This window comes from Ctenocephalides felis, unplaced genomic scaffold (assembly GCF_003426905.1).
Source record: "Ctenocephalides felis isolate EL2017-DRISC unplaced genomic scaffold, ASM342690v1 CF-g0.4_SCAFFOLD_03571, whole genome shotgun sequence".
NCBI lineage: Eukaryota > Metazoa > Arthropoda > Insecta > Siphonaptera > Pulicidae > Ctenocephalides > Ctenocephalides felis.
The window spans coordinates 68,910,033-68,920,388 of record NW_020539725.1 but is presented as its reverse complement, the minus strand read 5'-3'; the positions used below and the strand labels follow the sequence as shown (position 1 = coordinate 68,920,388).

The following is a 10,356-nucleotide window of genomic DNA, read 5'->3' as shown; positions in this document are numbered from 1 at the left end:
GCGGTCACAAATGATTATTAGACATATACACATCAAATTATCAGATAATTTATAGAGATTTTAATAATATATATGAATTGTATTTACATTTCTATCGGTTCCGTACCAAGATTTATAATGTAAGACCGCGATGCGGCGCTCACGCGCTTCCAAATTTTGTCTCTGAAACAGCTTTACAGCGCGATCGTTTAGAAAAAAAAGTTCAATATTTTCAAAAAAAATCAGTTTTTAAAACTTTGAAATAACGTGGACTGGAGCAAACTGGTCGTCGGTTCGATCCCAACCTCGGTCAACTTGATATCAAGCAGTATGATATCAAATTGCGACTTGAGGTAATATATCTCAAATATAATCCACAATATTTCTAATTATTCATAGGTTAATTACAGGTATTACTTTAGTTTTTTTTTAAAGATATAATAAAAATGTACTTTTGTCGGGCTGTCACCTTCGGGTTTGTCTTTAATTTGTAAAATGAAAACGATAGTCAAAATTTATTAACATATTCAGGGCGTAATGCAAAGACATCCTACTTTTATATAATTTTTTTTAATTTCTCGATTATTTATCAACATACAACATCAAATCAATTCCCCAGAATCAAAAAAGTATATATATAAAATTCCTTAATAGACTTAAAAAAGGGTCATTGGCACGTTTATAAAATTTTCTGTCATGAATCTGATCTAACAGTCATTTTTGTACTTCTTGTATTATGCCTATTTTTTTCTATTTATTTATTTTAACAAATGATCTGTTGTGACGTGATTCATTAACCTAGTGTTAATAAAATATAATCCATTCTACTATCTATTGAGATTTATTGTAAGATTTCTATCAAGGTAAAACCTATTTTCTTTTGATATCATATTTTAGATCTATAATTCCAAGAAATAATCTATTATCACTTCTGCTTGATATCGAGGTGACCGTGGTGGTTATCGAACCCGGAATCAACGATTGATGCAAAATGCTTATCGAAGATGAGAGATAGGGAAATTTAAATATGCGATCGATTACAAATTTGAATTAATTTGTAACATTGATTAATTAAGGAGATAACATCCGTATCAAATGATGAAAATTATTAATTGTGATTGAATTTTCGATATCATATTGTAAGAATGTATCTGACGCAAGTTTTTTCAAACATTATCGCAAACAATTAGAATAGACAAGCATTGTTCGATTGTTAACAAAATTTGTTATGAAAGTATGTACGAGTAGATAATTTATTTCAATTTTTCAAAATATATGCAATCAATAAATTATCAGTTTTTTAACGTCCCGTAGGGTAAGTTATTGAAATCGTCCAAAAATCGAAATTGAAATTTTTTATGTTTCTTCACGTTTTGAAAGTTTCTGAACATTTTGGCATATCTCAGAAAAAGTTGACGTGTGTGTGTGAATGTATGTATGGATACAATTTTTCGTTCACGTTTTCGGGGGCACGAATTAATCGATTTGAATGGTTCAAAGAACATTCGGTTCCCATTGTTAGGGAGATGTGCTGCTTAATTTTTGGCAAAGGCAGATCCAGCCGCTACGGAGAGAGCCAAGAGTGCAGAAAATACAAATCGAGTTTTTGAGAGAACGGAGTATCCGATTTAAATAATTAAAAAAACATTTAATTTGTATTGATAGAGAAAAGTGGTGATTAGTTTTTGGCAAAGGCAGGTCCAGCCGTTTTGGAGATACCGAGCTAATTGTGCAAAAAGTGGCAGTTTTTGAGAGAACTAAGCATCCGATTTGAATGATTCAAAAAACTTTCTGCTTGTTTTGACAAAATAATTGCCTCTGGGGAAAAAAAATATTTCAAAATTTTCTTTCCATTTTTTTTTTAACTTTTTTTAAACTAAAATTTTCTTGAATATTGAAAATAATTCAGGTTTTATTTTAATTTTGGCTTAAGTTCTAAAGTTCACTTATATACTTCAAATAAATAATTTTAACTTCGTAATTCAGTTTATATAACTCTCATAAATATTAGACCATGTTATAGTATTTATAACAATCTGTTTCAGATCATTTAATATTTCTCAAGCACTTCCTTATGAAATGGGAAGTTCCAGCAATTTGCCTTAAGGCACGATGCCATACACCACTAGTGTATTTATTGACCCAGCTCATAGGATCATAAGTAATTCTGATTGCGGTTAAAACAAATAAAAAATTATATTAATCAAATCAATAACATATTTTCAACACCTCTGGTTTAAATGATGTAACATTTGTTATTATGGACGGTGACGCATATGTTTAAGTTCATGCGATCTCGACTTCCTCGTGAAAGAATAATTAACATATTTTTTCTACTATAATTTGAAAAATCGCATTTGAATACCGTAAATTTTCGTATTTGAATAGTTTTTAACAAGTCGTTACGAATAAATTATTTTTGATATTTATATTTTACAGGAAACTGAAATTATATATAATTTTTTATATTTTATTTCTAATTTACTATTTATTGTATTTATCAATTTCATTTTTGTTATAATTTGTTATTTTAATTTTACTTCATACGAGTGCACAAATTATTAAAATCGAGAAGGACTTGCTACTGGGTGAACTTTCAGAATTTCAATACGATAGAGTAATTTAGTTACCGCAAAAAATCAAAAATGAAATTTTTTATATATGTATCTTTACGTTTTAGAGGTTTCTGAACATTTTGGCATATCTTACAAAATAATGGATGTATGTATGTGTGGATACAAATTGTCGACTTTTTGGAGAGCACGGATCAACCGATTTGAACGTTTCAAAAAACATTCGATTCCTGTTGACGGGAGACTTGCTCATTAGTTTTTGCCAAAGGCAGGTCCAGCCGTTTCGAAAATGCAACAATTTAAATTTCAGTTTTTGAGAGAACGGATTATCCGATTAGAATGATTCAAAAACATTAAACTTATACTGACATTAAGAAGATTTGATTAATTTTTTGCAAAGGCAGGTATAGCGGTTTCGGGAATCCATAGAAACGATCAAAAAATTTTATTTCTCTTTTTTTAATTTTTCACAGAAATGTAAGAGAACCAATTTTTTAATATTTGGTTTTTCAAATATTTTCAAAAATGTTCAGAAAATTTCTCTTTCTGAGCTTTTAAAAATTTTAAATTGCGATACGGGAAGTTACAGAACTATTTTTGCATTGTTATGGAAAAACTGTTTTGTTATTTTGTATAATTAATAATTTGAATTCTCAAGTTCATGCGACATATTTTTCGATACAAATAACTTGTAAAAAATATTTCAACAATTTTTAAAAAAAATTTAGAAATGTTTTGTATATTTATCATAATTATGTACACTTTTTGTCAAATACCAATTTCATAAAATAATTTTGTTCCTCTGATATTAATTTCTTTATAAAATGGAAAGTACATAAATTTGCTGCAAAGCACTAACAAACAAAGTTAGTCATAAACCGCTGCTTCTAGTTTTTGTTGCTATTATATTAACTATAATTATTAATTTATTAAGGACACCTGCGCATGGTTTTATATTTGTTGTAATTTCTTTAATAATTGGTTATTACTCTAGTTGTTAAAATATTACTAAATTTAGTTATGTATAACAAAACTAAAAATATTGGAGAACCATTCTAGACTTCATAATATGCCCAAGTACATTTGTTAGTCAGCCAACGTATGCCCAAGTACATTTGTTAGTCAGCCAACGTTGCAATTGTTCCCGTTTATTTTCCTTCTGTTTCTACCGTACAAATTGTATGAGGAATAATGTGGGCGTTTTCACTTGGCGTCATTTAGTGATCGTTTTAAATTAACTTACAATTAGTACACTAAGAAGTTCATACATCATAAAAATTTTCTCATTACTCATATCACTTTTACTAATTAACTTCCCGTAGGGTAAGTAATAGTGATGGGCCAAAAATCAAAAATGAAATTTTCTGCATATCTTCACGTTTTAAAAGTTCCTGCTCATTTTGGTATACCTGAGAAAAAATACATGTGTGTGTGTAGGTGTGGATACAATTTTTTTTCGACGTTTTCGGGAGTACCACTCTACCGATTTGAGTTATTGAAAAAGCAATCGATAGCCCTAAGGTCAATTCGGTCATTAGGTCAATTTAAACCTAAAATCAGGCTGAAGGGTACAATTATAAAAGAAATCTTAAAATTCCTTATTGATCTGATGCGAGCTAAAAAAGTGCCACAAGGCAAAAATGACTTTTTTGCGGTTTTTACCTAAATGGTCAGTTTTATCGCAAAATTACCTGATACAATATTGTAGAGCATAAAATTATCTACAAAAATGCAAAAATGCTTTTTTGTTCAGAGCCACCGTTTTCGGGAAGTTCCAGCAAATTGCCTTAGCACGACAAGTTTTTCTATAATAACTAAGCAGATTCAACATTACAAACTGATATCTTCTAACTAATAACATAACTAATTCAGTAGGGTAGGAATTTTGAAAGTACCAGAAAATTTACCAGTATCATAAAACTCTCTCAAGCAGTGTAAATTGATATCGAGACAAATCAAAATATTAATTTTTATTATAATTAAATAATTTATATATATTTCTATTACAGTGGGGCATTTTCAATCAAAAAATGTACTGGTTAACTGCATTATTGCTTTTGTCCACGTGCTCAGTGTTTGCCCAATTTAATCGCAACATTTCCCAATGCTGCGAAGAAAGTTGCTACAGTACTGATGACCAATCCCAAAATACAAGATTTGCGACTAAAACTGCTTATGAATTAGTTAAAGGAGTCAGAGGAGATCTGTACAGGGTTCCACGTGAGTATTTATCCTAAATTAATGGGAATTTGAAAGTTGTCCAAGGTAGCGATATGTTGCCAAGTAAAAATTGCATAAACTTGGTATCACTGCATTAATAGAAAATTAGTCAGTATTATAGAAATTATAATAACAAATTCATCTCATAAGGATAGGACGACTATGTCAGGACTTGGTCTGAGTATTGAGGAAAAAATTAAATATAAATATAAATAACCAATATAGTGTTGTTATTCCCAACAAATTTTAATGAAACATAACTGTACTGTTTTTGCTTATTTCTGTTCAGTTAATTATATAATAATTGATGTGTGATTTTTGTTTTATCTTCCGGTACGTTGGTTAAGTATCACAAAAGTGACATTATGATTTTCTTAAAAATGTTACAAATTTTGTTTTCTGACAGAAAATTGTCACAAAAAAGTTAATGACTATTAAATGGAATGTGAGATTAATTTCAGCTCCAAAAAATTCAAATTCAATTTTATTTAGTGAACAACGAATTGATTTTTGATTTAATTATTAGATTTTCATTATATTTTACACATCAGTATGTTTGGGTGTTTTAAATATATTAATCTAATATTTGTATACTTTATTTTTTTCAGATTGTGAACCTGTACAGTTCTGGTTGCTAACCAGACATGGTACTAGGCTGCCAACTGCCAAAGAAATAGGCAGGATGCCACATTTGGAAAGCTTGCGAGATGAGATAATTCGAAATTATCAAGACAGAAATTCTGGTCTTCCCGATAGAGTAAGCAATTAAATATATAATAATTTAATATATACAGAGTGTCCCAGAACTCGTTCAAGTACAAGTTCTCTAATACACGTTTTTTACCTTAAGGGCAGACTCTGTTTTCAAGATTTGGAGAATTTATCGCGATGGAGATGGGATCATAATATAACAGCAAATCATGAACAATATTTAGTTTATCAAGGACAAGAAGATCTCAGACTGTTAGCCAGAAGGTTCCAATCCAAATACCCCCAACTTATGGACTCGCTTTATAATCCTAAACAATATGAGGTAAATTAATAATAAACTAGTGGTGTATGACATCGTGCCTTAAAGAAAATTGCTGGAACTTCCCGTACCGTAATGAAATATTCGAGAAATTTTAAACGTTTTCAAATATATTATTACAAATACTGTAACTTTCATTATTTTTGCTATCTTGTTATATCTGAGCAAATCAAATGCAAATCATAAATCAATTTATCTCCAGAACATTAACAATCGTCATTTCATTTCGAATTGAAATGAAATTGAATTTACACAAAATTGAAAAAGAGCTCCCGTATAGACACAGTCTAAACTCATTTACAAATAATTCTGTGCAACATTTTCACTTATACTGTGCTTAGATTGGCGGCATTTTCACATTTTTCAATAATTTTCACAAAATTGGAAAAGTGCTTCAGTGCATAAACAGTCTAAACGCACTTGGGTAAATATTTGTACCAGAGTGGCGCTTAGACTGTGCTTAGTCTGGGTAATTTTTTGAATTTTTAATCCAAAATTACAAAAATATTTTATGGAAAATAAAAAAAGATGTAATAATTTTTTATCCTCAAATTGTTTTGTCAATACAAGCAGAAAGTTTTTTTTAGATCATTCAAATCGGACGCTTAGTTCACTCAAAAACTGCCATTTTTTGCACATTTAGCTCAGTATCCTCGAAATGGCGAGACCTGTCTTTGCCAAAAACTAATCACCTCTTCTCCCAATCATTACAAATTGAATGTTTTGTTAGATCATTCAAATCCGGTACTCCGTTCTCTCAAAAACTCGATTTGTAATGATCTCCGTAGCGGCTGGAGCTGCCTTTGCCAAAAACTAATCAGCACATCTCCCTATCAATAGGGATCGAATATTTTTTAAACCATTCAAATCGATTGATCCGTGCGCCCGAAAACGTGGACGAAAAAATGCGGACATTCAAAACACACACACACATACACACACATCCATTTTTTCCGAGGTATGCCTAAATGTTCAGAAACCTTCAAAACGTCGAGAAATGCAAAAAAATGTATTTTCGATTTTCGGCCCATTACTATAACTACCCTACGGGAAGTTAAAAAACTTAGTTCTAAACATTTTATAGATATTTGTTTCAGTGTTTATTATTTACAGTTTAGGCACACAGAAACCCAAAGAACCGAATACAGTTTCAAAGCTTTTGCTGAAGGTCTCTTTGGACCATCTTCAGTTTCGATACATTTACCACCGCCACCAAAGGAAGACAAATTGCTGAAGGTAATTTCATTCTTAACTAAAACGTACAACTTCGAATATGTTTCTTTTTCTAATTTTTCTTTCTTTCTAGGGTTACGATTTCTGTCCCTTATATATCGATGAAGAGGATAAACCAAAACCCGAATACGAAGCCTTTAAAAATTCACCTTTATATACCAAACTTGTAGAAGATGTGTCCAGTAAACTTGGTTTTAGATTTGCTCTGGACAAGGATGTGGTAAATGATATTTGGGCGATGTGCAGGTACGACAGGGCTTGGAAACTGGACAGACTTGGGTCGCCCTGGTGTGCGGTTAGTATTTATATTAAAAGAATTTTGTCTTTAGCTAAAGATATGTATTTTATATTATCAGCAATAGCAACCGGTATCGGCGAATTGTGATTCAGAATGAAAATGTTTGAACATAGAAATTTTTTGAGGTGATTCTTGGGTTCATTTTTTCTATGAAGCATGAATATGCCGGACTGCATATTTTTAGTATTTAATTGGTCTGGAACAATATTTTAGATGTGTCAAGAAAAATCTAATGGTGCTAACTACAAACCACTGAAGTATCAGAAAATACAAACCAAGTTTCTTACGAACCCACTTTTCCATATTTTTCATTGATGAGGTAGTTCAAAATTGTATGTTAGCGATTTTTCTTTTGTTGAAAAGATCTCTAAATTGGGGTCTACCAGGATTGAGTAGTTTTTGTTTGGCAATGCGTCCAATACTTTCGAAAATTTTTTTTGGAAAGTAATATTTCTATAAGAGAAATTATCCTTTCCAGAAGGATCTCAATTTTCATCTATCACGTTTTAATAAATGTTTTGTCTCAATCACAGGCTTTCACACAAACCAAGTAAAAATTCTGGAATATCTCGAAGATTTAAAATATTACTACAAAACTGGATATGGTTTAGACATCAATACTAAAATTGGATGCCCTCCGATTAAAGATATGATTGAGAAATTCACAAAAAAGATCGATACTAATGGTAAGTAGATAAAATTATTTATAATTATCAAGAAGCATGACTTTGTTCGAAAACTGGTATATAGCATAGCATAGATACACATTTGTTTGTACTTCTATATATGAATTATTTTTTTTATCTTCCAGGGTACATGTCGTATCATATATCTCTATTTTCACAAATAACCGATTTTATGTTTTTTTACCACCAATTGTTTTTAATTCTGCTGTTTTTTTTAATTTATCAATATAGTGCAGATTTTTTTGCGATATGGACGCTTTGCATACTTTATTTGTTAAATTTATGCTAGTATTGCAGCATTTGTATTATCAAACTAGATGACCCGACAGACGTTGTCCTGTACCCATGTCCACATTTTTTTAATATAATATACTAATATTTATCGTTTACCTAAAAATATTAATTATGGTTTTTTAAATTATTCTTCACGCCAAAATCCATATACATTTATAAAATGAACGATTTAAATGTAGAACTGCTTTAAATAAAATGATGAGTCTCAATTTCCACACTATAATATTGGAAATTGAAGTCTTTTAAACGGTATAACATAACAATAACCATATTATAACACTGGTACTTTGTTGGATTAAATTAATTTAATGTTTTATTATTTAAGATATCCAAAATTGCATCTTAAACTTCTCTTAATCGATATCGTGAGGGCCGAATTGTGTATGTATGCATCTTTACTTTCCCATTTCTTGTTATAAAGTGATGTTTTACGAATTTTAAAAATATTGTGGGAAGATTAGTAAAAGATGCAAAGAATTGAAGAAAGAGTGCTTGTAATTTAATATGAACTTTATATAATAGCAATAAAGCGCAAATTGATTCTACGTTTTAGTTAGAAAACGTTTGTATGAGAAAAAGAAAAGGGCTGTTTTTAGGGTTTTCCCGACAATCATTCGATTTTTTCTCGCCGTAAAAACCATCCTTGGGCTTCAACGAACATTTTAAAAAAAGAATTGGCCAAATTGGTCCAGTCGTTGTTGAGTTATGCGCTTACCAACACATGTTGCGATTCATTTTTATATTTAAGATTAATTGTCTTCAATATCACGTTAGCAGACTCTCCAAATATTCTTTGGAGATTTTGGACATTTTTGAGGAGTCTTTTTTTGAAAATTAAATTTCAAATTTATTCAATAGATGGTCCAAATGTGGTGGCATATTTTACCCATCAAGCAATGTTGAACATGATGTTGACCACTTTGGGTTTGGCAAAAGATTCTCGACCTCTGACCGCAGCTGATTTTGAGATTAATGAGAATAGACAGTGGCGTGTCAGCAAACAATCACCATTTACTGGAAATTTGGCAGCTATTCTGCACAAGTAAGATTTATAGTAACTAGATTTATATGTACGCTTGCACACTAAAACATGAAACTTGCACAACCTGATCGCCATTTTATCTACATTTTGATCAATAAATAAATCAAATTGTGAAATGAAATATGTTTTTAATTGGCGTTGGATAAATGATTCAATTCCTAACATTTTATCTATTTATCCCTTATAGATGTGATGAGACGCAACCGGAGCCTTACCAGGTCTTATTTCTCCTGAACGAGGCCCCAGCAGAAATAAGCGAATGCAGGGTCGGACTTTGCTCCTGGGAGACTGTCAGACGTAAATGGGCACTTTTGGCTGACACCTGCGACCTGAATCATTTTTGTTTACCTAATTCGGCTCCTGCATCCAATTTAAATGTCATTGGTTTCGTATCATTGGTAATAACAGTTTTATTATTGGATCGATTTAGAGGAATTTAAATAAAATTTGAGGATATTCCTGTGGTGAAGTATAGACCAATCAAAATGTATAAATTCTAATATCTAAAAATAATGAAACGAAGCAGGTGAGCATTAAAACATCTATCAATGATTGTTCTAATTTATCATAATAGTAATTTTGGTTATTGAATTGTTGGCATATAAAACTTAACAAAAATTATAACATTGTTGCGTCAAGATTCAAATTCTAAAATATATTAGATTTAAATTCTAATAATCCTAATACAGTATTAAATATATGTATGTAAAATATTTCTGCCAAAAGTGTAAATAATTAACATGTTATTTGTTATTATTAATAATAAGGTATTTGTTATTATTAATAATAAGAAGTGTTAAGAAACAATATTAGTATAAAGTTCAATCTGTAATGTTAATTTTATTTTCAAGATTTATATATTGTTAATGTATTTTTATAGTTTAATATAAATACAAACAGTTTTAATAATTTAATCTATTTATTAGAAAGAGGTATTTTTCAGCATTATATAAAAGAATTGAATTGCAAGATAATAGTCACAGATAATTTAGAAGTCTAAT

The 10,356-nt window shown here is 30.2% G+C and overlaps 1 protein-coding gene across 1 annotated transcript in view; it reads left to right on the top strand.

Moving 5' to 3' along the window:
- LOC113386869 (multiple inositol polyphosphate phosphatase 1-like) overlaps positions 1 to 9,986 on the top strand; it is a 33,464-nt gene extending 23,478 nt beyond the window's left edge. The window contains exons 2-9 of the mRNA XM_026624627.1: positions 4,562 to 4,772; positions 5,381 to 5,529; positions 5,623 to 5,805; positions 6,916 to 7,038; positions 7,109 to 7,334; positions 7,867 to 8,019; positions 9,172 to 9,355; positions 9,543 to 9,986. Coding sequence (XP_026480412.1) covers positions 4,583 to 4,772; positions 5,381 to 5,529; positions 5,623 to 5,805; positions 6,916 to 7,038; positions 7,109 to 7,334; positions 7,867 to 8,019; positions 9,172 to 9,355; positions 9,543 to 9,795 — 1,461 coding nt within the window. The 5' untranslated portion in view covers positions 4,562 to 4,582 and the 3' untranslated portion in view covers positions 9,796 to 9,986. The remainder of the gene's footprint in view (positions 1 to 4,561; positions 4,773 to 5,380; positions 5,530 to 5,622; positions 5,806 to 6,915; positions 7,039 to 7,108; positions 7,335 to 7,866; positions 8,020 to 9,171; positions 9,356 to 9,542) is intronic.
- The last annotated feature ends 370 nt before the right edge of the window (positions 9,987 to 10,356 follow it).